Source organism: Notechis scutatus, chromosome 5 (assembly GCF_049901735.1).
Source record: "Notechis scutatus isolate UNSWTSFEM ecotype Mainland chromosome 5, rNotScu1.2, whole genome shotgun sequence".
Taxonomy (NCBI): domain Eukaryota; kingdom Metazoa; phylum Chordata; class Lepidosauria; order Squamata; family Elapidae; genus Notechis; species Notechis scutatus.
The window spans coordinates 113,187,627-113,215,585 of NC_142013.1; the positions used below are offsets into that span (position 1 = coordinate 113,187,627).

The following is a 27,959-nucleotide window of genomic DNA, read 5'->3' on the forward strand; positions in this document are numbered from 1 at the left end:
ACCCTCCCTCCCTCCCTCGCACCCCTAACCCCCGGCCGGGTTTCTTGCAAAGACGCCCCCCTCCTCCTCCTCTTTCCTCCCCTGTCCGCCACTTGCTCGCCTTCTGCGCGTCCGGCTCTTGCGCGGCTTCCCCGACAAGAGGCGGCGACGGCTGCGGAAGCCGGCAGAGGCGGTCGCTGGGAGCCGAGGCGGGGCCGGGTTGGAGCCTGGCGGTGGCGGCCGCTCCTCCTCGGCTTTGATCCCCCTCCACCGCCTCCATCTCCGCCCAGGGAAGAGCAAAGAGCCCGGGCGGAGGAGGAAGGAGGAGGAAGAGGAGGAGGAGGAGGAAGAGGAGGAGGAGGAGAAAAAGAGAGGAAGGAGGAGGAGGAGGAGAAGAAAAGAGAGAGGGAGGGAGGAAGGAAGGAGGAGAAGAAAAGAGAGGGAAGAGGAGAAGAAAAAGAGAGGGAGGAGGAGAAGAAAAGAGAGAGGGAGGAGGAGGAAGGAGGAGGAAGAAGGAGGAGGAGAAAAAGAGAGGGAAGAGGAAGAAGGAGGAGAAGAAAAGAGAGAGGGAGGGAGGAAGGAGGAGGAGGAGGAGGAGAAAAAGAGAGGAAGGAGGAAGGAGGAGGAGGAGGAGAAAAGAGGAGGAGGAGGAAGAGAGGGAGGAGGAAGGAGGAAGGAGGAGGAGGAGGAGGAGGAGAAAAAAGAGGAGGAGAAGCAGGGAGCGGCTGTTGCGCCCGTCGGACGCCGCCGCCTTGACGCGCTCCTGCCCCGCCGCCGCTTCCCGTGCCCGGGCTGGGTCTCCTGCGCCTCGGCCGGCCGACGGCGGAGGGAAGATGGCCGGGGTCGAGGCGGGGCTGAGCGGCGCCGGGCTCCGGGAACAGCCGCCGGGGGACCCCGGGGGCGCTGCCGCCCCCGGCCGAAGAGTCGTCGGACAGCGAAGGGGAGCCCGAAGGACCGCAGAAACTCATCCGCAAAGTCTCCACTCGGGGCAGATCCGGAGCAAGGTGAGCCCCGGGATTGGAGGGGAGGGGAATTGGGGTGCGGGGGGAAGGTCCCCATCCCGGGACCGGCCGGGCTGCTCCTTTGCCCCGGAGGGAAAAACGGGGCTGAGCGCAGCGGCGGCGGCGCCTGGTTGCCTTGGGCGGCCGCCTCTCCTGCTTGCCTGTCCGGTTGCGCGCAGCTGGAGGAGTCCCAGCCGCCTCCTTCCCTTCCCTTCCCTTCCCTCCCCCGTCGGCTTCCCCTTCCCCGCGTCCGGGAGGCAGGCAGCGCTGGTGGGGAGGGGGGTGGGGGGAGGGTGACCCAGGTCTGCCTGCCTGCCTCTGCTTCCTGCCCTGCCCTCCGGAGCTCTGGCTCGCCTGGCCCCGGCGGATGGCGCTCCAGGTTGTGCCGCGCGTGGAAGGGGCCTTGGAGGGCGTCTAGTCCGACCCCTTTACTCAAGCAAGAGACCCTGTGCCATTTGACAGGTACAGGGCCTGTCCAGTCTCTTCTGAAAAGCATCCCATGATGAAGCCACTCCCAACTTCGGAAGGCAAACTATTCAGAATAACAAGAGTTGGGACTTTGGAGGTCTTCTAGTCCAACCCCCTCTTCTCTTCAAGCTGGAGAACCTATCCCATTTAAAGGTACAGGGGCTGTCCAGTCTTTTAAAAGCCTCCCGTGATGAAGCCACTCCCAACTTCTGAAGGCAAACTAATCAGAATAACAAGAATAACAGAAAGGACCTTAGAGGTCTTCTAGTCCAACCCCGTTCAAGCAGGAGAACCTATACCATTTCAGACAAGTGGCTCTCCAGTCTCTTCTTAAAAACCTCCAGTGATGAAGCACCCACAGCTTCTGGTGGCAAGCAGTTCCGCTGGTTAATTGTCCTCACAGTTAGGAACTTTCTCTTGAATTCCAGGTTGCTTCTCTCCTTGATTAGTTTCCAACCATTGTTTCTTCTCTTGCCTTCAGGAGCTTTGGAGAATAGCTTGACTCCCTCTTCTTTGGGGCAGCCCCTCAAATACTGGATCACTGCTATCATGTCTCCCCTGGTCCTTCTGTTCTCTAGGCTAGCCAGACCCAGTTCCTGCAACCGTTCTTCACACGTTTTACTCCCCAGGCCTTTAATCATCTGGGAGAACCCCGTAAGAAAGAGAGTGGAAGTTTGCACAGGGCCTTCTCTTCTTGTGTTGGATCTGGGAGGGATGGAGTTGTGGGTTGTGGGATCCTTCCAGGTCAAAAAGTTTCCTCAAAGCACCTTAAAAATACAGCAGGGACTGGAAAAAAAAACCTTCCTGGGTGAGAAGGAGGAAAGGAAACCGCAAGGAAGTCCAGTTGCCTTTTGCAAAAAGCACCTTGGGGACCCCCATGACCTGGACGATGGAGAGTCTCCGTAGCTGGAAAGGATCGAAGAGTAGTAGCCCAAGGCAAGGGGGGAGTAGCTGCGCCTTGCGTTGGCCAGTTGGGAGTCTAGCTCCACCTTTCCACGCTTGCCAGCGTGGTAAGTTTCTTGGCTAAAAGCCACGCTCCCTTTCTTCACGGCCTCGGGGACCCCAGGGCTGAGTTTCCCGTGAACCTCTTTAACCGGCTGCTCAACCAGAGCATTTATTGGGGGGGGGGGGTCCCCCAAAAAGCTAGGATGGAAACCAAGGAAGTGGCAAGAGCTGGGCTGGCCTAAGACTGAACCACCAGCAACACCAGAGATGATTTGGTGACAGGCAGGCAGGCAGGCAGGCAGGCAGACGGACAGATATCTGCTGAATATAACTCTGTGTTGGTGATGGGAAGGGCATCCGGCCAGTAAATACTTAGCTCCATTCAGTTGTCCAGACTCCACCCTGCAAAGGATTATGGGGTCATTAGAAGTAGATAGACAGATGGACAGACAGGAAGGAAGGAATATATCTGCTGAATATAACTCCACATTGGTGACAGGAAGGGCATCCGGCCAGTAAACACTCAGCTCCATTCAGCTGCCCAGACTCCACCCTGCAAGGGATTATGGGGTCATTAAAAGAAATAGATAGATAGATAGATAGATAGATAGATAGATAGATAGATAGATAGATAGATAGACAGACAAATATATTTACTGAATATAACTCTGTGTTGGTGATGGGAAGGGCATCTGGTCAGTAAATACTCAGCTCCATTCAGTTGCCCAGAGTCCGTCCTGCAAAGGATTATAAGAAGTCATAAGAAGTAGATAGATAGATAGATAGATAGATAGATAGATAGATAGATAGATAGATAGATAGATGAATATATTTACTGAATATAACTCCGTGTTGGTGACGGGAAGGGCGTCCGGCCAGTAAATACTCAGCTCCATTCAGTTGCCCAAACTCCACTCCTTTTAATGGGGTCATTAGAAGAAGATGGTAGGTAGGTAGGTAGGTAGATAGACAGATGGATTTACAGATAAATAGTCCTTAAGTTACAACTACAATTGACCCCAACATTTAGATTGCTAAGTGAAACATGGGTTAAGGGAGTTCGCCCTATTTTACGACTTTTCTAGCCATCATGGTTAAGTGAATCATGGCATTTGTTAAGTTAGCGACATGGTCGTTAAGCAAATCTGGCTTCCCCCATTGTTTTCGCTCATCGGAAGGTCGCAAAAGGAGATCGCATGACCCCTCCTGGGATGCCCCCACCATCATAAGTATGAGTCAGTTGCCAAGAGTCCGAATTTTTGACCACAGAGATGCTACCGTGGTCCTTAATCATGGGAAATAATCCTGAGTCCCCTTTTTTCAGGGCTGTTTGTAACTTCAAGCGGTTGCTAAATGAATGGTCGTAACTCGAGGAATGCCTGCGTGGTTCTCCTTCCTCGAAAAGGAGGCTAACTTTGGAGAATTGGATGTTCGGTCCCGTAGTGCAGGGGTCCCCAACCACTGGTCCGCGGACGGTACGGTCCGTGGAACAAGTCCTACCGGGCGCTGGTTTGCTGGGCGCCGCCATCTTGTTTTGATGAAAAGTGCTTCCGGTGAGCTTTTCCGGTGAAAGCTCACGGAAGCACTTTTCATCAAAACAAGATGGCGGGCGCCAGCTGATGCTGTACCGGGCCGCGGCATAAAAAAGGTTGGGGATCACTGCCGTAGTGGGATCCTACCTTAGTTGCTACTGGTTCGGTGGGTGATCGAATAGGTCGGTGATGTCGAACCTTTTTGCTGTGTGGTGTGATGAAAGCGTGCACATGCCAGCACCCACAATGCAATGCACTCCCCCTGCACATGCTTGTGCAACCCCCCGCCCCCTTACCTGTACTGCGCATGCGTGCACCTCCCAGTTGATTTTCAACCCGTTTGAATCCTTTTTCGCCCTCCTGGAGGCTCGAGGGAAGCCTCTGCAGCCTCGGGGGGCCGAAAAATGGGCCCGTTTCGGCACTCCCGATATTTCAGTGCCAAAAAGGGTGCATTTTTTTGGCCTCCAAAGGCTGCAGAGGCTTCCCTCAAGCCCCCAGGAGGCTGAAAATGGCCTCCCCAGGCTCCGGAGGCCCTCTGGAGGCTGAAAACAGGCACTTCTGGTATTTCCGGAAGGCCTGTTTTTCGGCCTCCTGAGGCTGCAGAGGTTTGCTTCGATCCTCTGGGAGGGCGAAAAAGGCCTCAAACGGTCCGAAAATCAGCTGGGAGATGTGCGCATGCGCAGTGCAGGTAAGTTTGGTTGGGGCTTGTGTGCCCGCACAAATGGCGCGCCAGAGGTTCGCCATCATGGGAATAGGTAGTGATTTTTACTACCGGCTCATTTGAACCGGGCCAAACCGGTAGCATACCACCACTGGTCCAGTCTTCTCTCTCTCTCTCTCTCTCTCTCTCTCTCTCTCTCTCTCTCTCTCTCTCTCTCTCTCCCTCCCTCTCTCTCTCTCTCTCTCTCTTTGGGACGGCAAAACTGTCGAAGTTTTTCATCCTTTTGTTGGCGTTTTCAAGGAAGGTTTTGAAGAAGAGACTAGACCGTCACTTGTCTAAGAGGGTATAAGTTCTGCTGTTCGAGCAGCAGGCTGGACTAGAGGACCTCCAAGGCCCCTTCCAGCTCTATTCTGTTCTAAGAAAAAGGGGACATACGTTCCGGGACGGTCAGTGTGGGCTTCGCCTGGTCCACCCAACATTGTAGCTGTTCGTGTGGATTTTTCTCTTGGTGCGTGGTTGCTTGCCTGTTGTAGGATTGGCCATAATTAATAATCACAGATTAGCCATGATGAATAGAATAGAATAATACAGAATAGAATAGAATTAAAATTAGAATAGAATAGAATAGAATAATACAGAATAGAATAGAATTAAAATTAGAATAGAATAATACAGAATAGAATAGAATTAAAATTAGAATAGAATAGAATAATACAGAATAGAATAGAAAAAATTAGAATAGAATAGAATTAAAATTAGAATAGAATAATACAGAATAGAATAGAATTAAAATTAGAATAGAATAATACAGAATAGAATAGAATTAAAATTAGAATAGAATAGAATTAAAATTAGAATAGAATAGAATAATACAGAATAGAATAGAATTAAAATTAGAATAGAATAGAATTAAAATTAGAATAGAATAGAATAATACAGAATGGAATAGAATTAAAATTAGAATAGAATAGAACAGAAGTCTTTATCGGCCAAGTGTGATTGTACACAGAAGGAATTTGTCTTTGGTGCAAATGTTCTCAGTGTACGTAAAGGAAAAAATAAAGTACATTCATCAAGAATCCTAAGATACAACACTTAGTGATAATCATAGGTTACTAATAAGCAATCAAATCATACTAGGGAACAAATAAAACAATACAAATTGTAAAAGATACAAGCAAATGGGGTTGTAGTTATAAATGGGAAGAGAGAGGTAATAGGAAGGATGAGAAGAAGAATAGTATAATACAGTCTTCCTAAATAGTTTGACAGTGTTGTGGGAATGAGTTGTTTAGCAGAGCGATCGCATAATAATAATCATAATAATCACAGATTGGCCGTGATTAATAATCACAAATGCTGACGGAGGCACGGAGGCTTCGTGGAAGAGGAAGAGGGACGAAGGAGGTCTAGTAGGATTAAAGAGTTTCCCGAACAGTTTTGAAGTATCTGCAACGTGCAACTGACATGGATTTGGGTTGGGCCAGTCTAGAGGAAAGAAGGACATGAGAGCAGTGTTCCAATATCTGAGGGGCTGCCCCAAAGAAGATTTGGGGGTCAAGCTATTCTCCAAAGCCCCTGAGGGTAGGACAAGAAGCAACGGGTGGAAACTAATCCAGGAGAGAAGCAACTTAGAACTAAGGAGAAACTTTCTAACAGGGAGGACAATTAACCAGTGGAACAACTTGCCACCAGAAATCATGGGTGCTCCATCACTGGAGGTTTTTAAGAAGGGACTGGACAGTCACTTGTCTGGAATGGTACTGGGTCTCCTGCTTGAGAAAAGAGCTGGACTAGAAGACCTCCAAGGTCCCTTCTAAATATTATTCTGTAATTCTTTTAACCAGTGAAATTGCTTGACTCCAGAAGTCGTGGGCACTCCATCACTGGAGGCTTTTAAGAAGACACTGGACATCCATTTGTCTTAAATGATGTACAGTCTCCTGCTGGAGCAGGGGATTGGACTAGATGACCTCCAAGGTCCCTTCCAGCTCTATTCTGATAATAATAACGACAATCCAATTCCTTGCCTGCTGGGGGTGGAAGTCTTGGTTTAATGAGAAGGTAATCCTCAACTTATGACTGTTCAGACTGAACAACACTACTGGGGGAAAAGTAACTCCTGGTTGTTTTTCACGCTTACGACCATCGCAGAATCCTTGTGGCCACTTGATCCAAATTTGAGTGCTTGGCAACCGGCGTAGATTTCTGAGGGTTGCAGGGTCCCAGTATCCCATGGTCCCCCATTTGAGACCTTCCCAGTTGGCTTCCAACAAGCAAGGGTCCACGGGGAAAGCCAGGTCTGCTTCATGACCACAAGGTTCACTGAACGACCCTAGCAAAAAAGGATCGTCAAATTGGATAGAACTGACTTCACTCACCACCAGCGACTGAAATTTCAATCCTGGTTTTGGTCGTAAGTGGAGGATCTCTTATACTGCAGCTGTTTCTCAAGTCATAGTTTGCTCAACTACGATGGTCCCAAATCTGTAGAGATTCTCAGTCCTCCAGGTCCTGGTTGTCCCAAAGATGCTTCTTTTTTCAGGAGGCAACTGGACCTTTCTTGTTTTTTCTTTTGAAGAAAAAAACATCCAAAACATCCAAGAAGCTTCTTCATTTCTGATCGGATGGTGGGGAATGGAAGGATTTATTGCAGACAGTTGGTCATTTCCATCCTCTTAGAGAGTCATTGAGGCCACTTGGAGGTTTATCTGTGTCCTCAGGGTCTCCTGTAGTCTGCAATTTTTTTACCCTCCTGCAATCGATTCCCATGTCATTCCAAGGGTGTTTATCCCAAATTGTGTGGCTAAAACTGTAGAGATTCTCCATCATCCAAGTCATGGTTGGCCCCAAGGTGCTTTTTCAGGAAGCAACTGGATTTTTCTTGTTGTTTTTTTTCTTTCGAAGACGAGGGACAAACTGGGCCCCATTCCTGGCTTTTACATCAAAGCCTTGATGGTCTTAATTCTGAGGGAGAAAGACCCCGTGATCTGATAAAACGTAAATGGAGAAAAATGAGGACTATTGGCTTGCGATGTGGAAAAATAAAAAAATAAAATTCTCTCTACACCAAGCTTTGAAATACAGCTCATTTTTTGGAACGGACGGAGGTTCTTTTTCTTCTGTGTATAGCTGGATTCGGAGCAGAACCAGAATTTGATGTTTGCTTTCCGTTCAGTCTTGCGTAGAAGAATTGGGGGGGTTACAATGTCAGTTTCTGAGGACAGTTTGTTCCCTGGCAGCATTTTCAAATTCTTCATGGAAGGAAGGAGATAGACATTTTTAAGACCGGGAAATTAGTAGGAGAAATTTCAGTCCCTTCCTCTCTGATATTTATTTTTTAAAAATTATTTTTCTTATTTTCTATTTCTTTTCTATTGTGTTTTTAGGGCCTTGTAAGCCACCTTGAGGTGTGAGTAGTGGAAATATAAATTTTCTAAATCTATCTATATAAAAGCAAAATATCCCTCATGCATCATCACAAAATCTCCAGAACCGTAAAACCTACAAACTTGAAATTTGGCACATAGGTTCCTCTTGGCTTCTAGGTGCTCACTAAGAATTTTTTTTTTTGAAATGACCATCAGAGCATTAAGTATTTCCCATATTTTTATTATTATTAACACGCTCTGATGCTAAGGAGTTCTACTCCCCCTCCACACCCGAAAAAAAGAAATCTCTTCCAAATGCAAAACACAAGCAGAGGTGTTTCAGTTTCAGTTTCACAGCAGCAAGCAGCTTTAGTACAGAACAGTTGAGCTAAGCCACGCCTAGGCTCCTTGCTGTCTCCTCCTTGCTCACACAGCAAATACTATTTCAGTTTCCAAACAGCCCTCAACTCTCTGACACTGACAGGATGCTAGCCAGATGAACACCAATGGATGTTGGTAGGCAGAGGCAGAATTCCCCCCCCCTTATTTTCCTCCCCAAAAACTAAGCCTGACCACATAGTTTCGTAGTGAAACACGGGTATCGAGCTAGTTCTTTATATGTGATTGCATCGCACAGTTGTTTCTAAGACCTGTTTAAAAAATGATAGTCAGAAGGTGCTGCCAAACACCTTTACTGGGGCCAACCTAAATGCGACTGAGGAGTATTTTGGTTTTCAAATACCCCAGAATTTTTTCCCCCCAAGAATGTAGTAAAGCAACTGATGAGGAAGAACCAAAACATTTTTTTCCCTTTTAATTTTCCAAAGTTTTTCATTTTTATATTACATACATATCAGTGTGTGAACAATATAACACCTGGGTGTTTTACATTTTACATCCAATATTTTACATCCAATATTAATAATCATATTCACTATTTTTTCCATATTCTTATTTCATTCCAACCTTAATATCTATCCTTGTATTCCATTATAATCTCTTATTCATTTATATATTCAATATTTTATTATATTAGTTCTTTTATGTTAATCCTCATATTATTCAAATATACTTAATATCACCCTCATTCAAATTCTAATTTCTTTTTCTTACACCATCTTATTATTAAGGAATTGTATACCCTTATTTTCCCTCCAATTCCATCCCAATTCTCACTTTCAAGTTATGCCACTACAGTTCCCAAGAATATTCCCAAAATATATTTTCTTTTTAATGTAACATTTCATTCATCAGATACATCTTTCCTTTTACCACAGATAAAACATTATTAATGCATCTTTTCTTTTATGTACACTGAGAACATTTGCACCAAGACAAATTCCTTGTGTGTCCAACCACACTTGGCCAATAAAGAATTCTATTCTGTTCTGTTCTGTTCTGTTCTATCCATCATATTTAATGCATTTGACCAATCCTTGTAGCTCTACTAATATTAGTCCTATTCATATTAGATCACCACTTTAACAATCAATCAAATTCCATTTCATATATTCCGTTATTCCCCTTCTCTCTTATTTCCAACCCTATTCTTGTTTTAATTGTATCTTTATTACATTGTAGGAAGACGAAAAGATCAAAATAAATTTAATGGGAGTGGAGTTTTTTCTTTAACCATTTTTTTTAAGTTCACCTCTTATATTCCTCTCTCAAATCTTTATTCCTATCTACTTCCACATTTTAAGCTGCTCTCCCTTCTCTACCCTGTTTCATTGTCTAATTTTCAAAATATCTGCTCTTAATTTTATTTCTCTCTGAGGGGAGCCATCTTACCCTTTTATTATCACATTTAATACATTTAACAAATCCTTAAAACTCTATTAGTAATAAGCCTGTTCATATTAGATTCCATATTTCCATTATTTAATTAATCAATATTTCAATACATTGTTTTTATGCTAATCACTATTTTCAAATCACTATTCTCATTCAAATTCCATTTCATATATTCCATTATTCCCCCTCTCACTAATTTCCCTTTTTAAATTGGCCAGATGCTTCAGCCGTTGCCATCTGCAGCTGGGAACCAAATCCGAGATACAATGTAGAGACTGGGGGAGGAAAAAAATCTACAAATTGTCGAATGTTTGAGGCCAACGTATACCTTGCATTTCGGGTGGTGAAAATCGGTCCTTGCCAGTTTTGTAATTATAAAAAATTACAAAGCTGCAATTATAAAGAATTGACAACCTCGATAAGCTTTTGCTGCTGGCAGTTCAGATCAGCACTTTTGCACTCGTAATTTAGCAAAAGAAAACCAGTTTGGCTGTTAGTGGTTAAAGAGCCAAGCTAGAAACCAGGCGATGTGGAATTCTAGTTTTGCTTTAGGCATGAAGCCAACTGGATGAGAATGCGTTGGTATTATTATTATTATTATTATTATTATTATTATTATTATTATTATTATTATTATTATTATTATTATTATTTTATTAATGTTTGGTGAGACTCACAGCCTTTGGGGCTGGTTGGTAGCTCAACAGCTCGAGTCCTAACCAAGGACCTAGGAACTGTTCAGGTAGTGTCGGAGGATATAAGCCGTTCCAAGCAGGGTGTTTTTTTTGTAGAATCAGGGTGTTCAAGTCTGATAAATTCAGGATTTCCAAATAGCGAGGCAGACCTTTAGGTATTGCTCCAAGGGCTCCAATTACAATTGAGTTAACACACGATTTCTTTTTCCAAAGTTGCTCAACTTCAATTTGTAAGTCACGATACTTTGTGATTTTTTTTCTTGCTGCGTGTCTTCAATTCTTGCATCACCAGGTATTGCAATGTCGATGAACCAAACATTTTTCTTTTCAACTGTTGTTATGTTGTGGACCAAATGCCTGTCCGTCTGAATTCTGAAGTCCCACAAGATGATGATGATGATGGTGATGATTATTATTAAATGTATTTGTCAAGCAAGCATTAGATAACAGGTATAAGTATAAAATTGATTATGAATACATGAAATGGATACGAATAAAAAGGGAGCAGTAGGACAGGGACGGTAGGCACGTTGGTGCGCTTATGCACGCCCCCTACAGACCTCTTAGGAAAGGGGTGAGGTCAATAGTAGACAGTCTAAGGTTAAAGTTTTTGGGGTTTGGGGAAGAAACCACAGAGTCAGGTAGAATATTCCAGACATTGACTACTCTGCTGAAGTCGTATTTCCTGCAATCAAGTTTGGTGCGGTTTACCCTGAGTTTGTATCTATTGTGTGCTGATGTATTGTGGTTGAAGGTGAAGTAGTCATTGATGGGTAGGACATTGCAATGGATAATTTTATGCACTATGCTTAGGTCGGACCGAACGGCGTGGTTCCAAGTTGTCTAAGCCTAAAATTTCAAGTCTGGAGGCATAAGATATTCTGTTGCAGGTAAAGGAGTGGAGGACTCTTCTCGTGAAATATCTCTGGACTTTCTTGACTGTATTAATATGCGATATGTAGTGCGGGTTCCAGACTGATAGCTGTATTCAAGAATTGGTCTAGCAAATGTTTTGTATGCTTTAGTAAGTAGTGCAATATTACCGGAGAAAAAGTTACGTAAGGATTAGGTTAACAACTCTTAATGCCTTTTTGGCGATGTAGTTACAGTGGGCTCTAGCCCTTAGATCAATAGAGACGAGAACTCCAAGGTCCTTGACATAGTGGGGGTCATCAACAAGAAGAAGGCAAGGACAAACCACTTCCAAAAATCTTGTCTGTTCCATTTCAGGAGGCAACAAGTCAAGGCAGTCATCAGGAATTCACCCACACTCAAAGTACACTACGCGTAATACTTTTCGGAGCACTACTGGTGTCAAGATAAAAGGACTGAAGGATTCCCTCCCCTCTCTAGCCCATGAAAAATCCTATCTGAGTTTCCCTTCAGATGAGCTAGGGGTGTGAATTCTTTGGCAGGGGGAAAGGCATGTATTTCTTTCCGGTTTTGTCCCATATCTGTTCACGAGCAATGCAAAAAATGCAGAAAGACAATTAGGTCAAAACTAGGGTGGGGTGGGATGGGATGGAATGGAATAGAATAGAATTTGAATAGAATAGAATAGGAAATAGCATAGCATAGCATAGAATATGGAATGGAATGGAACAGAACAAAAGAGTAGGAGGAGGAGAAGGGAAGGAGGGAAGAAAGTAGAATAGAATGGAATGGAGTGAATATAGAATAGAATGGAAAGAATAGAGTAGAGTAGAGTAGAGTAGAGTAGAGTAGAGTAGAGTAGAGTAGAGTAGAGTAAAGGAATGGAATAAGGAACAGAACAGAACAGAGTAGAATAGAATAGAATAAGAAATGGACTAAGGAATAGAATAAGGAATAGAATAGAATGGATCGTAACGGAATGGAATAGAATACAATATTGGAATGAAGAGTGGAGTGGAGTATAACGGAACAGAACAGAATAGAACAGAACAGAACCAGAAAGTACCTTGGAGGTCTTCTAATACAACTCCCAGCTCAAGCAGGAAAACCTATACCCAGGGGTGGGATACGACAGGGTTAACTACCGGTTCAGGATTTACGAGCTTCCCTGCATGCTGCGAGCCGCGCGCCTGTAAATCCTCATTAGCACGCTGCCGTGCGGAGAAGCAGCCTTTGAAACAGCCCTCTTTTCTTGTTTTTTTTTAACTGCAGCTGTGCCTCGTTCAGCAGCTGAAGTTGAAAAAAACAAGGAAATAAAGATCAGGTAAGAGCCCGGGTGGGCGGGTGAGCAAAAAACATCAGCAGACGTAGAACCGGTTCTATGTCTGCTGCTCTTCAGAGCTACCGGTTCTACAGAGGTGGACAGAACCGGTAGAAACCCACCCCTGCCTATACCATTCCAGAAAAATGGGTTGTCCAGTCTCTTCTTAAAAGCCTCCAGTGATGAAACATCCACAACTTCTAGAGGCAAGCTGTTCCACTGATTAATTCTTCTAACTGTCAGGAAATTTCTCCTTAGTTCTAAATTGTTTCTCTCTTTGATTAGTTCTCTTCCATTGCTTCTTGTCCTGCCTTCAGGTGCTTTGGGGAATAACTTGACTCCCTCTTCTTTGGGGCAGCCCCTGAGACATTGGAAGACTGCTATCATGTCTCCCCTAGTTCTTCTTTTCATTAGACTAGACATACCCAGTTCCTGCAACTGTTCTTCATGTTTGATCATCTTAGTTGCTCTTCTTTTCCCAAAGTCCCAACATCTTTTTCTGTAATGGGGAGACCCAAACTGGATGCAGCATTCCAGGTGTGGCCTTAACTAAGGTTTTATAAAACGGTAATAATAAACAGACTGTCTTTAAACAAAGTCTGGGCATCAAAGGTTTCTACTGACCCAATTAAATTGTAAGTCAGGACTTGAATTCCTAATTACAAAAAGCTTTGGGTGCAAGAAATAAGAAATGAAAAAATAGAATTCAAACCAGAAATGTTTTTATTAGGGATAATTAGATCCATAAAATTATGGATTGTGCGGAAATGAATAAGCTTACTATGGAGTTGCAAGAGAAGGAAAAAAGAGAATTCTATACGGTCTGGGAGAATTTGTATACTTGGATAGATAACAGGAATAACAGATAATGTATAAGGTAAATATGAATAATGTATATATGTATATAGTCATGAATAATGGAAGATGGCAAAACCGATGCTACAATGAATGGCAAAAATTGTAAACATGATTTGTGGTTTTTTTTTAATTTGTAAAACTTTAATAAAAATTATTATTTTTTAAAAAACCAAAAAACAAAAAGCTTTTTACTTAAATGATGAAGCGAGGACTTTGAAAACAAAGCAGCAGAAGAGAGAATTAAAGTTTTTTTAAAAGTTAATAGATACCACCCATGATAATCAGCAGGGTGTTCCTTCGCCAGATTGGAGTAGTTTATAAATACTGACTCCAACAGTCAATCATAGAATGAAACCACCACGTTTGGCAAGAATTATTATTCTTTTTGTTCTGAAACTGGTTGCTTGAGATCAAGGAATGGGCAGATCATGTCTGACACTTTCTTATCGCGAACAGATTTTGCTGGCTGCTGTTGGAAACAGGCCACAATAGCAAAAGCGTGATCCAGAAGAAGAAATGATAACAGTAACCCAGATAATTTATTCGGGTAGGATATGAAAGCCGGATAAAATAATCAGCACATGCTGACATGGACTGGAACAAAAGGGTTGAGGGATTCGGTGTTCCTTTTTGTCGTGTCCGTCGAGAAAGGAAGCTCGGAGTCAGTGACTTGGTTTCAGCTCTTTATTGGCTCCTGATACAGCTTAAGCTTGAAAGGAAAAACTGCGGCTTTTTATTCTCGAGCCAGCGGCGGTCGCCAATGACACCGCTTGAATCTCCCGCGATTAGTTTCCACCAATCGCGGGGATTCGCAGCGGACCAATCAGTGCGGCTCGCCGACCAATCCGGTCGCGCGCGCCTTAACCAATCGCGACGCGGGCTACGAGTATGTAAATTGACTTGTACAGAACACCCTCCCCTCTTGGTTCGGTCCTACGTAACGTAGTCCCGTAGGTAGGCGGGGCTTCGTACTTGTCTACTTGACTTGCGCAGCTTAGTTGTTGTTTGGTTCCCGGCCGGTTCGGCCGGGACTTCTGTTTCTCTTGGCCCTGTCGATGGAACCCCCTGGAAGGTGTCGCTGGGCCTCTTGTTGCAGCTCCCTCCCGGTCTACCCGGGTTGGTCGAGCTGCGACTTTCGCCGCGCTCCTGCCTGGTCTTTCCGGGCTGGTTGAGCTGGCCTGGCTGTTCCTTCCTGGTGAGACTTCGGGCTGGCTGTTGACTGGTGAGTATGTGCTGGTTATTTCCTATTTGATCCTCTGTGTCTTCCCTCCCCTCTTGGTTTGTGTTATCGGGGTCGTCTGTGTTTGGTTGCGTGTCGGTTGTGTTTTTGTTCTTGATCTTATTTGATCGATGTGGCGTTTCCATGTTTGTCCATCGGTTGTCTGTAGCCGGTAGGAGTGGGGTCCTGTCAGTTGGGTTATAGTTGCGGTACCCATAGTGGGTCTCCGGTAAGGTTTTTTGCATAGACTGTCGCCTGGTGCAAAAACCCGGTGCTTGCTAGATGAGTCCGGGGGTTTTTCCGGGTTGTATGTGGGGTGTAGTCTGTCGAGTGGTGACCTTAGTTTTCTCCCCATTAGTAATTCTGCCGGGCTTTTGTTAGTCGTTGTGTTAGGGGTGATATGTTGTATTAGGAGCATTTATTTATTTTTTCTTGTATGTCCCGTGTTCGATCTTTTGGAGGGTTCTTTTTGTAAATTGAACCATCCGTTCTGCTCCCTACCATTGGCCGGATGCGCCGTCGCTGTCAGTGCGTGTCGTGATGCCTCGTTCCGCTAGGAATCTTTCGAATTCCAGCGAGGTGAACTGGGGTCCGTTGTCTGACACGATGACATCCGGGAGACCGTGGGTTGCGAAGAGTTTGTTTAAGACCTTGGTTACCGTATCTGTTGTGGTGGTCTTCATGTTGCTTACCTCCAGCCAGTTGGAGTAAGCATCCACCGTGATGAGGAATGTGTTCCCTTTTGTGGGCCCGGCAAAGTCTATATGGAGTCTCGACCATGGTCCCCTGGGCGTTTCCCATTCTAAAATTGGTGCTGCGGGGGATTTGGTCTGGTTTCTTGGCAGCGAGCACTTGGCTACCCAGGCCTCGATCTCCTTGTCCATACCTGGCCACCAAGCATAGCTTCTGGCTAAAGCTTTAGTCCTCACAATCCCCGGGTGCCCTTCGTGTAATAATTGTAATACCTTCCCTTGCAGTTTTTCCGGTATGACCACCCTGTCCCCCATAACAAACAACCTTTCTGTAGTGACAGTTCTGTTTGCCGGTTTCGGAATGTCCTGAATGCATCATCGCTGTCTTTCTCTGGCCATCCCTTTGCTACCCAATGTAATACCCGCGCCAGACGCTTGTCTTTATTAGTCTCTCGGGCAATGTCTGACGCGGTTATGGGTAGGTCCGGCAATGTCTCTATGCTGAGGGTGGTCGCCGTGGGAGCTGGATCGTCGTCAGGTCGGGAAGCGGCGAGCGGCTCAACGCGTCTGCATGGGAGATCGTCTTACCCGGTCTGTGTGTGAGCCGGTAGTCGTAGGCGGCGAGGAACTCAGACCACCTTGTCATCCTGGGGGATAGGATGTTCGGGGTGGCCTTGTTCCCCGCCAGGATGCCTAGCAGCGGCTTGTGGTCCGTGATGAGGGTGAATCGGCGGCCGTAGAGGTACTCAGTGGAACTTCTTTACTGCCGCGACGATGGCCAGTGCCTCCTTATCTAATTGGCTGTAGTTTCTTTCGGGTTTGCTGAGTGTTCTTGAAAAGAAAGCGATGGGTGCTTCTTTTCCGTCTGGGAGTGTATGGCTGAGGACAGCGCCGACGCCAAATGGTGAGGCGTCGCATGTGACGGCGATGGGTAGGGTCTCATTATACTGAATGAGAACGGCATCCGAGGTGAGCAGGTCTTTGGTATTCTTGAATGCGGTGTCCTCCCCGTTTCCCCAGGTCCATTTGGCCGTCCTGTCCAGGAGCCTATGCAAAGGCTCCGCCGCGGTCGCCTTTTGGGGCAAGAATACATTGTAAAAATTTAGCAGTCCCAGAAATGCCTGCAGCTCTGTTTTGTTCTTGGGTGTGGGGGCTTCCTTTATGGCTTTGACCTTGCTTCCGGTTGGGTGGATGCCATGTCGGTCTAGGAGGTACCCCAGAAACTCGACTTGCTCTGTGTATAGCTGGCATTTCTCTTTCTTCACCTTTAGCCCGGCCCTTTGAATTTTTCTAGTACCTCCCTTAGGCGACCCTCTAGTTCCTTCTGGTTGGCTGCTGACACCAATACATCGTCAAAATAGGGGACCACCCCTTGATTCCTCGCAGCAGTCTCTCCATGAGGCTCTGGAAAATTCCTGGGGGCTACGCTGACTCCAAACTGGAGTCGGTTACAACGCAAACGCTCCCGGTGGGTGACTATTGTTTGCGCCTCGGCGGTTTCTTCATCGACCGGCAGTTGCTGATAGGCTTGCGCCAGGTCGAGCTTAGAAGACCTTGCCCCCCAGCGAGTGTAATAGGTGTTGCACTACTGGGACGGGGTAGGCGCTTTGTTGCAGGCGCAATTGAGGGTGGCCTTATAGTCCCCGCAGATCCTTACTGACCCATCTGGTTTGACTGGGGTGACTATAGGGGTCTCCCACCGGGCGTGGTCGATTGGCTGCAAAACCCCCTGTTTGACGAGTTTGTCAATCTGCTCGTCTATTTTCTTCCGGAGTGCAAAAGGCACCCGTCTGGGTTTTAGGCGTATGGGGGCGACATTTGGGTCTAGGCTAAAAGAGATAGGGGCCCTTTGTACTTGCCTAGGGTGCCGTCGAATACTTCTTGGAAGTCCCTCGCCAGCTGCTGCTCCCAGTCGGCCTCTGTGGTGTGGTTTACTCCCGTGACCTCGATCCCGAGTGGCGCGAACCATTGGAGTCCTAAAAGGCTGGGTCGGTTCCGGTCCACGATAGTCAGGGAAGTTTCGCAGTGCGGTTTTTGAAGGTCACCATGAACTGTCCGGTCCCAATGACGGGGATGCGGTTCCCCTGATAGTCCTTGATGATCAGTTTCTGGTTCTCCAGTCCTCTTTTCTGGATGTTTGGCACCAGGCGCTTGAGTTCTTTCCAGGCGACCATGGAGAGGTAGGATCCGGAGTCTACCTCCATCCGGCATGGTTCGCCCTCGATGCTCACCTCCACGTAGACCTTCCGGGCATCCGTGGTTTCGGCATGGCCGATGGTGACCGTCTGGTGGGTTTCTTCTCTCTGTCGGCCTTCCCCGCTCCGTCGTCCTCGGTTGTCTCGGTTCCAGCGATAGTCGGCTTGGCGATCTCTGGTTCTCGGGGGGGTGTCGTCTCGCCCCGGTTGCTTGGTTCTCGCCGGCGGGGCTGTGTGTCTTTTGAGTCGGCAGACTCGGGCGATGTGGCCCTTCTTGTTGCACTGCCGGCAGATCGCGTCGATAAAACGGCACTCGGATCGAAAGTGGTTTCCCCCGCACCCGGCGCACTGGTTCCCCGACTTACGACCCCGTTGATCTCGCCGGTCCCGTCCTGTTTGTAGTCGGTGGACGTCTTCCTCCTCGTCCGTGGTATCGGAGGCGGAGTCCAGGTCCCCGTGGTGTGTGGTGGTTTCTCGCCGGCTTGTCTCGGGGGTTTCAGTGTGGTCCCCGTTGTCTGCCCTCCGAAGTCTGGCTGCTGACTTCCGGGTGGCTTCGGCTGCGGAAGCTTCGGCCAGGGCGTCCCGAGGTCGATGTTGCCTTTCGCCATCAGTCGACTTTTTAGTGCCTGATCCCTGAGGCCTAGGACCACGCGGTCTCGGAGGACATCGTCCAGGTCCCTGAACTCGCACATCCCCCTAGGTCTCGCAAGGCGGCTATAAAGTCGCTAATGCTCTCGTCCTGCCGCTGGTTTCGCTGATAGAACTCATCCCGCCGGATGAGGATGGGCACAGCGGGGCGTAGTGGTTCCGAAGGAGTGGCTCGAGATCGGCCCAGTCCATCGCCTTCACGTCCTCTGGCTTCGCGAGGGCTTTGGCCATCTTAAACACTGCGGGCCCGCAGTGTGTGAGAAGACGGCCCTTTTCTTCTGCCCGTTCGCATCCTTCAAATTGCTACTTCGAGGAACATCAGGAATCTATCCGTGTACGATTCCCAGTCCTCGGTAGCGGGGTTGAAGGGTGCTGGTGGGGTCATGCTGGCCATCTCGTCGGTCCTTTGTCTTCCTCGGGACACGTGCTCGGTGGTTATTCTCTGGATCCCATCCTCGCCGCCAGTGTCGTGTCCGTCGAGAAAGGAAGCTCGAGTCAGTGACTTGGTTTCAGCTCTTTATTGGCTCCTGATACAGCTTAAGCTTGAAAGGAAAAACTGCGGCTTTTTATTCTCGAGCCGCGGCGGTCGCGTGACCAATGACACCGCTTGAATCTCCCGCGATTAGTTTCCACCAATCGCGGGGATTCGCAGCGGACCAATCAGTGCGGCTCGCCGACCAATCCGGTCGCCGCGCGCCTTAACCAATCGCGACGCGGGGCTACGAGTATGTAAATTGACTTGTACAGAACACTTTTCAATGTAGTTTTTTTTTTGCAGAGCCCGTTTTCAATTTATTTCAGTTTATTCAGTATTTTGAAGGGCTGCCACAAAGAACAGGGGGGTCAGCTTATTATTTTTTTTCAAAATATTGGAAGGCAAGGCGACAAACGATGGAAATTAATCAAGGAGAGAAGCAATCTGGAATTAAGGGGAAACTTCCTAACAGTGAGAAAAATTACCAGCTTGACACCAGAAGTTGTGGGTGACGGTCCATCACTGGAGTTTTTAAAAAGAGGCTGGGAAGTCATTATTCTGAAATGGTCTAGGCCAGGGCCTCCTGCTTGAGCAGGGGGCTGGACTAGAAGATCTCCAAGGACCCTTCCAGCTCTATTCTGATTTTTTTTTATTTCACGGAGACGTCTCTCTAAAGTTGGCCATTGACTTGATGTAGCTCAGCAGCAGAATGATGCAAAAAAATAATAAATAAATAAATCATATTTTTGCTACCAGGCATCAAAAAGCCTCTTGTTTGATCTCACAATTCATGTCATGCCCCTGTCGGAATCTGAATCCAAGGAGGAAGACGAACAGGGAGTGAGAGTGGGGCTCCGTTGGCTGTGGAGGAAGCTGGGAAAGGGCAAAGTCCGGCTGGGCAGAGCAGGGGAGAGGTAGAACAAGGGAGAGGGAGTTCAGAGGAAGACCCAGGCCCACCCCCTCTTCATCCTAGGGCATGCAGGGAGGAATGGAGAAGGGAGCAATGTGGGTTGCGTGGCTTACGGGGGAGGAAAGGGCCCTGATTCCCTTCATTAGTCACAGCTGGGAAGGGAGTTTAAAAGAGATGCAAGCTGAGTGTGGCAGCTCCTGGGAGCAAATGTGAGTTTATCTTGTGTTGACTTTGGTTGTCTGTGTTCCTGATGTCTTCCCAACCGGGTTGCAGTGCCTTCATGTCTGGAATTCTTCCTCCTGCCCTGCCAGACTAATTACCTCATTTTGCCTTGATTGGACTTAAAGTTACAGTTTTTGTTGACCATGTTCTGGACTTGATTCTCTCAAGCCAAAGGCTGTTCCTGGGAGAGTTTTTCTCCAGCCCAGAAGGTAACCAGGACATTGGGGGCAAAGTTGGAGATAATAAAGGGATTCCTACTGATTATCTGACTGGGTTACCTTTGTGCCACGCCCCTTGGGTCATCACAATTCAGTACAGGTAGTTTTCGACTTGCAACAGTTCGTTTAGTGACCGTTTGAAGTCACAATGGCATTGAAAAAAAAGGCTCTTAGGACCATTGGTCACACTTATGACCATTGTAGCATCCCCATGGCCACGTGATCAAAATTCAGCCGACTCATACTTATGACGGTTGCAGGATCCTGGGCTCACGCAATCCCAGGCGGTAGGCTGCTACCGGTTCGCACCGGTTCAGATGATTCCGGAACCGGTTGCTAATTTTACACTTGGTTCTCCCAACCAGTAGTTGCAATGACTGCCTGGCCCCGCCCACCCCACCCCGCCTCTCCCAGGCATCTCCACGCGGCCCATTTGGGATCCCAGGTAAATGCAGGGCACATGCAGAGGCTTGGGGAGGGCGAAAAATGGGCCTCCCAGAGACTCAAGGAAGCCCAGGGAGGGTGAAAACGCCCCCCCCGCCATGGTGCAGGGGGCCAACTAGGCCACGCCCACCCTGGCCATGCCCACCCAGCAACCGGGCAGAGAGCCGGTTGCTAAATTTTTTGGAGCCCCCTCCCTGCACAATCCTTGTTTGCAACCTTCTGACAACCTTCTGAAATCATCATAAGTCAACAGAGTAGCCCAATTTGCTTAACCACTGTGTTACTCATTTAAGAACTTCTTTTTTTCTTTTTGGAAATTTATTTTGATTTTATATTTTACAATAATTCTATTTCATTTCAACCCGTGTGTCGACTGGGTACATATATCTTAGAAGAGAAGAGAAGAGAATAGAATTCTTTATTGGCCAAGTGTGGTTGGACACACAAGGAATTTATCTTGGTGCAAATTCTCTCAGTGTACATAAAAGAAAAGATACATTCATCAAGAGTCGAGAATCATAAGGTACAACACTTAATGATAGTCATAGGGTACAACAAGCAATCAAATCATACTAGGAAACACTCAATATAAATCATAAGGACACAAGCGACAAAGTTACAGCCATACAGTCACAAGTGGGAGGGGATGGGTGACAAGGAGTGAGGAGAAGATTAACAGTAATAGTAGTGCAGACTTTGTAAATAGTTGGACAGTGTGGAGGGATTTGTTTAGCAAAGTGATGGTGTTCAGGAAAAAAACTCCCCTTGTGTCTAGTTGTTCTGGTGTGCAGGGCTCTATAGCATCATTTTGAGGGGAGGAGTTGAAACAGTTTATGTCCGGGATGTGGGGGGTCTGTAACTATTTTCAGAGCCCTCTTTTTGACTCAGGGTGCAGGATACTTGTCCTCCTCCATGGAAGGCAGGTTGGTAGCCATTATTTTTTCTGCAGTCCTAATTACTCTCTGGAGTCTGTGTCTGTCCAGTTGGGTTGCAGAACCAAACCAGACCAGATCGTTTATCCTGTAGCCCTAATGGTTTCTTATAATTAAGATTACTAGCCTTTTTAAAAATCACAATTAAAGTTAAGAGACAGCAGGTCAAATTGATTATGAGTTGGAATAGATCTTTGTTTAAAAAGAAATAGAATCCTTCCTGTTATTAAGTGTAATTCTTTGGAAATATTGGTGCAAATAACTAATTTCTGGAACTTTTATAAACTCAGGACATGACTTTATTTACTACATTTTCAATAGTCATACACAGAGGTGCAGACGACAGACTCAATCTTGTGCTTACAATTATATTTAATACTTTTCTTACCAATGTAACAATAATCACATTTTAACTATTATTTAATATATCTATTTTTTAACAATCTTATTCCTTTAGATATCCATCTAGTCCATTTTAATTTGTTTTATTTTCCAACTGTTGATCAAACCCATTTAAGAACTTCAATGATTCACTTAACAACTGTGGCAAGGCAAGCCGTAAAATGGAGGCGAAACTCACTGAACCAATTTCTCGCTTGGCGACACCCATTTTGGGCTCCATCGGGGTTGTAGAAATCTAGCTGTAATCTGTTTTCTCGGTGGGAAGAATCGCTTCTGTCAATTCTCATGCTTCTCTTTTGTTGCTTGGTTTAATGTGATGGAATCAATTTGTTTTTTCTGGGGGGAAAAAAGAGGAAGCTTCTGAGTGTGTAAACACCAGCCCTAGATGCTATAATTAGTTATTTATTATATTATTAGAAAATAGGAGTCATTTCCTCCCCCTCCCCAAGAAGTCCTTATCTTCCTGCAACAATTGTGTTTCATTCCAGTTCTCTGCCGGGTGCGTAAGTCACATTTGGCTGGTAGATTTTTCTAGAAAAATAGAAATATTGGTCAGCTCCGAGTTTTGGGTGCCGATATAGGTCGGCATAGGTAAAGGTAAAAAAAAGGTTCCCCTTGCACATACATGCTAGTTGTTTCCGGTTCCAAGGGGCGGTGCTCACCTCCGTGACAAAGCCGAAGAGCCAGCGCTGTCCGAAGGCATCTCTGTGGTCATGTGTCCAGCATGACTAAATGCTGAAGGCGCACGGAACGCTGTTCCCTTCCCACCAAAGTGGTCCCTATTTTTCTACTTGCATTTTTTACGTGCTTTCAAACTGCTAGGATGGCAGAAGCTGGGACAAGTAACGGGAGCTCACTCCATTACGTGGCGCTAGGGATTTGAACCGCCGAACTGCCGACTGTGATGACCCAGGGTGTGACACAAAAATAACAAAGTCACCAAAGTAGAACAAATTCCCTTTAATGCCTCCAACTTTGGCCCTAATGTCCAATTATCCTCGGCTGGATATCAAATTCTTCTAAAAACAGTCTAGAAGAAATGCAGTCCGAACCCAAAGTAAAGATAATTAGAAATAAAAAAATCCAATACAAACCACACTGAAGTAATTAACACGGCAGGCCAGGATGATAAATTGCAGACTTTCAAAGGATAACGCAGCACCCACAGTTGGGAGGATGCCAAAACCCAGATAAGGCTTGACCAAGATAATGCACGCTTTGCTTCCAGCAAGAAGCTGCGTGCAAACGCCTCTCTTACATCCTGTTCTCCCAGCTGCAACTAATGAAAGGGATCAGGGCCTTTTCTTCTCCCATAAGCCATGTTGCTCCCTTCTCCCTTCCTCCCTGCGTGCCCTAGAATGAAGAGGGGGTGGCCCTGGGTCTTTCTCTGAATGCCCAGCCAGACTGTGCCCTTCCCCCATTTCCTACACAGCCACCGGAGCCACACTCCCACTCCCTGTCAGCTGTTCCACCTCTCCCTCGGAATCAGATACCAACAGGGGCATAACACTGACCTTTCTGATCGACAAGCTCGGTGTCTTAAGCCACTGAGGCACCGCGTCGGCCTAATTTAGCCTAAATATGGTTTATTATGTTTTTGAAAATATCATTTATTATGTTTTTTTGTGTCCCGGGGACTTTCACACAGTATTCCTTGAGTTGTTCTCTTAGGTCAAGATTACAAGCAGTCCTCAACTTACGACCACAATGCAGCTCAAAATGTCCGTTGCTAAGCGAGACGATGGGAAAGTGAGTTTCCCCATTTCACCACCTTTCGTGCTGTAAAATGAATTCTGCAGTTGTTAAGTGAGCGAACCACCTGTTAAGTGAATCTAGCTTCCCTGTTGACTTTGCTCATCAAAAGATTACAAAAGGTGACACTGCAATCGTCATAAATATGAGTCATTTGCCAAAAGTCTGGATTTTTTAATCACCGTAGAGATGTTGCAAAAGTCGTAATCTGAAGTGACCCCAGAAGAAAGGCCCACAAGCCACGAGAAAGCAACTGTCTCGCTTAGTAACAGAAAGTTGGGACCCCGTTGTTGCTGTAAACCGAGAACTACCTGTAGTTCTAGAGAGAAGACAGAATGAAAAAGGTGAATTTAACATTGACTTGTAAGGTGTCCTCACTGTGTTTGGGTGCTGTCCATATTCTTAAACTGGAATATCCGAGATTGACCGATGAAAACATGGGAAAAAAATGGGAAACAACAGTGTTGAGTTGACGAAAACAATAAAGGTTGAAGTTTGCCTGGAATTTCCACCTATGCCAGGAAGTCCCCAGTTGTTGTCACCCTTTGTGGCTAATTTGATGAGTTGTTTCTGGGGGGGGGGGGAAGAGAAGTTTTCCCCAAGTTACGTAGTTCTACTGAAATTGGGGAGGAAGATTTTCAACACAAGGAAACGGACGTTCCTTCTGACACTTCCAAATTCTTCGGAAAGCTTGAATCTCCAAAGATGGGATTCAGTAAGTCCTCCACTTACAACAAGTCAGGTTTGCCGCCTTTTGCAACCTTTTGCCTCAGTCTTTAAGTGAATTGCTGCAATTGTTTAGTTAGTGCATCTGGCAACCTAAATTGGGACCATCCCAGGGGAGGATGAAACTGATAGCAGCTTTTCTGAGAATCAGGATAGATAGATAGATAGATAGATAGATAGATAGATAGATAGATAGATAGATAGATAGATAGATAGATAGATAGAGAGATAGATAGATAGATAGACAGACAGAGGGAGAGAAATTCCCCACTACTGCGATCAAAAAAGGAAGGGAAGTTGTCTAAAACCTCACAGATGGAGCTATGACATAAATGTAATATTTTTTTCTTAGAGAGCATAAGGACTGAATGTACTATTCTGATAGAGGACCTGCAGTGGAAGAAAGTTGGTGTCAATTACCATTTCCTTCCTTCCTTCCTTCCTTCCTTCCTTCCTTCCTTCCTTCCTTCCTTCCTTCCTTCCTCCCGCTCCTTCCTTCCTTTTCCCTCCCTCTCTCCCTTTATCTCTCCAACCCTCTTTCCTTTCTTCCTTCATCCTTCCCTCTCTCTCCTTTCCTTCCTTTCTTCCTCCCTCCTTCCTTCCTTTGTCTCTGTTCTTTCTCCCTCCCTTTTTTCCTCCCTCCTTCCTTTCTTCCTTTCTTTCTCTCTCTCTTCCTCCTTCCCTACTTCTTCCCCTCCCTCCCTTTATCTCTCTGATTCTCTCTCCTTTCTTCCTTCACCCCCCCTTTGTCCCTTCCTCTCTCCTTCCTTTCTTCCTCACTCTCTCCTTCCTTCCTTTGTCTCTCTCCCCCCTCCCTGCCTCCCTTTTTTCCTCCCTCTCCTTCCTTTTTCCTCCCCCCTCCCTCCCCCCTCCCTTCTTCCTTTCTCTCTCCCTCCCTTCCTCCTTCCCTACTTCTTCCCTCCCTCTCTCCCAACAATTAGACATCATAAAGCCTTGCTAGTTCTTTTTAGCAGTACCATGGAGGAGGAGGAGGAGGAGGAGGAGGAGGAGGAGGAGGAAGGAGAAGAAAATGGGGTTCCACATCCCAATGGAGAGAATGTTCTTGAAGAGGCCCAACTGTGATGGGTCCTAAGATCCAAAGTGCCCTCCGAAATGATGCTTCTTTGGTTTAATTCCTTCCTTCTTTGTCATTTTTCCTCCTGGCAAGCAGAGAGAGTTTGATGAAGTTGGTCAGGCCTTGTTCTTGTGTATTTATGTATAATTAACCACCCAGAGCTGGCAGGAATGGCATCATGCATCCAGAAAGGGTTGGTGGGGCTGACATGCCTTCCTCCTTCCCTCCCTCCCTCCCTCTCCCCCTCTCCTTCCTTTCTTCCCTTTCTCTCTCCTTCTTTCCTCCCTTCCTCCTTCCCTCTCTCTCTCTCCTACCCACCTTCCATCTTCCTTCCCTTCCTCTCTCCCTTTCCCTCCCTCCCTCCATTCCTGCCTTTCTCTCTCCTCTCTCTCCCTTTCTCCCTCCCCTCCCTCCCTCCCCCTCTCCTTCCCTCCCCCTCTCCTTCCTTTCTTCCCTTTCTCTCTCCTTTTTCCTCCCTTCCTCCCTCCCTCTCTCTTTCCCACCCACCTTCCATCTTCCTTCCCTTCCTCTCTCCCCTTCCCTCCCTCCCTCCATTCCTCCCTTTTCTCTCCTCCCTCCCTTTTCTCCCTTTTCTCCCTCCCTCCTCTCTCTCCTTCCCTCCCTTCCTTCTTCCCTCTCCCCCACTCCTTCCTTTCTTCCCTTTCTCTCTCCTTCTTTCCTTCCTCCCTCCCTCCCTCTCTCTTTCCTACCACCTTCCATCTTCCCTCCCTCCATTCCTCCCTCTTCTTCCTTTCTTCCCTTTCTCTCTCCTTCCTTCCTCCCTCCCTCCCTCTCTCCTACCCACCTTCCCTCTCTTTCCTTCCCTCCCTCCCTCCATTCCTTCCTCTCTCTCTCCTTCCTCCCTCCCTCCCTCCCTCCTCTCTCCTACCCACCTTCCATCTTCCCTCTCTTTCCTTCCCTCCCTCCCTCCATTCCTTCCTCTCTCTCTCCTTCCTTCCCTCCCTCCCTCCCTCCCTCCCTCCCCCTATGTTTTTAATTCTTATTTTTACAGAAGCGACCCAAGGTTGTTTTGCAGAATTTCTACAGCACAATCTTGAGAAACTGGGAGTAGAGATTCTCCCTTCGAGAACCAAGAAGGGTTTAGTAGGATATGCAAATGTAATTAGGCCAAGGTCTGTTTTGGGTGGAGAAGAAAGCATCCGAAGAGATAATTCTCTTCTGAACTGAGATAACTTTCAGTGCTTTGCTTTGTGGATTTGCTTAGCCCTTCGGATCCAGAAGTAGAAAGATGGTTGTGTACATGTGTGGCTGTGTCTTCATCTCTTTGCAGCAAACACATTTTTTTTTTTGGCTAGGGTGAGTAAAGATGCAGCTGCTTTAAGGAGCTGCAAGGAGGAGCTGTGTGTGCATCCAACACAGATGTTGTGAAATTCCTTCTTGCTTCCAAAAGAGGAACTCTGTCCTGCCTGGAAGTATCCTCAGGTGACCTCTGATAACAAAACAACAGGAAAGCAATGCAGGTGTTTAAATAACCCAAATCTCACAAGGCTACTGATTCCCATGAGGTGTTGACATTCTCATCTGACGTCCTCTAAGAACCTCACCCTCTCGGGAGGTTTTGCAATGTGGTATATTTTGAACACTTTTGTTATCATCCAACCTGGGTCGCTCGCCGGGACCAGAGCTTTTAATCTTTTGAGCTTTTGGACTCGTGCTGGAGCCTATCTTCAGGGAACTTCTCCCTAGCAGAGTGTGTGCTTTGGGCTACTTTGTGAGTTGTATTGATGTGGTACCTTCCCAGGGGGTGGGATTCTACCGGTTTGGACTGGTTCGGGCAAACCAGATGTTAAATTTGCATCTGGTTTGCCGAACTGGTAGTTGAACCGACCGGCTGGGCCTCCAGATCCCAGGGGAGGCCATTTTCGCCCTTCCAGAGGCCTGAGGGAAGCCTCCGGACACTTGGGAAGGAGAAAAACGGCCCTCCCGAATACCGGAAGTCGCAAAATGGGCCTGTTTCCTGCTTCAAGAGGGCCTCCAGAGCCTGGGGAGGCCATTTTTGCCCTCCCAGAGGCCTGAGGGAAGCCTCTGGACCCTTCAGAAAGTGAAAAACGGCCCTCCCGAAAGTTCAAATAGGCCATGCCCACACGGGCCACACCTACCCAGTAACAGGGTAGCAAACCAGTTGCCGGGATTTTTGAATCCCACCCCTGTGCCTTCCTAATGGTTGACCGGTGCGTTGACAGCTGGTGATTGGTTGTTTGGTTTCCTTGTCCTGCCAATCCCTAAGTTTCTGGTAAACTGGTGATAAATCAGCGCCCCCATTGAGTGACAAAGGGCCCGTTTCCCAGGCTTCAAATATTTCCCTGGCTGTTTTTGTCCCTGCTCGGCCAACAATCTTAGTAGCTGCGAAATGAATGGATGTCCTTGTTCATTGCAATATGAGGTTACCAATGAGTTTGGGTCTCCTCGCCTGACCGCTCCCTTGTGTTCTTGCAATCTGGGGGTTAGTTCCTCCCCCATTGGTCCTACCTAATCACACGCAGGTGTTCTTACGATCCATGAAAGGTCTTTGTCCTTTTTTGTCCTCCCT

At 46.7% G+C, this 27,959-nt stretch overlaps 1 protein-coding gene across 4 annotated transcripts in view; it reads left to right on the forward strand.

Annotated features, from left to right (window-relative positions):
- The first annotated feature begins 645 nt into the window (after window positions 1-645).
- DGKH (diacylglycerol kinase eta) overlaps window positions 646-27,959 on the forward strand; it is a 110,124-nt gene continuing 82,810 nt past the window's right edge. For 2 of the 4 annotated variants that reach the window (XM_087967579.1, XM_087967580.1), the window contains exon 1: window positions 647-983. In XM_087967579.1, coding sequence (XP_087823705.1) covers window positions 813-983 — 171 coding nt within the window. In that variant the 5' untranslated portion in view covers window positions 647-812. Of the gene's footprint in view, window positions 984-27,959 lie in introns of all 4 variants that reach the window. The other 2 variants (XM_087967581.1, XM_087967583.1) reach the window with 2 other exon arrangements.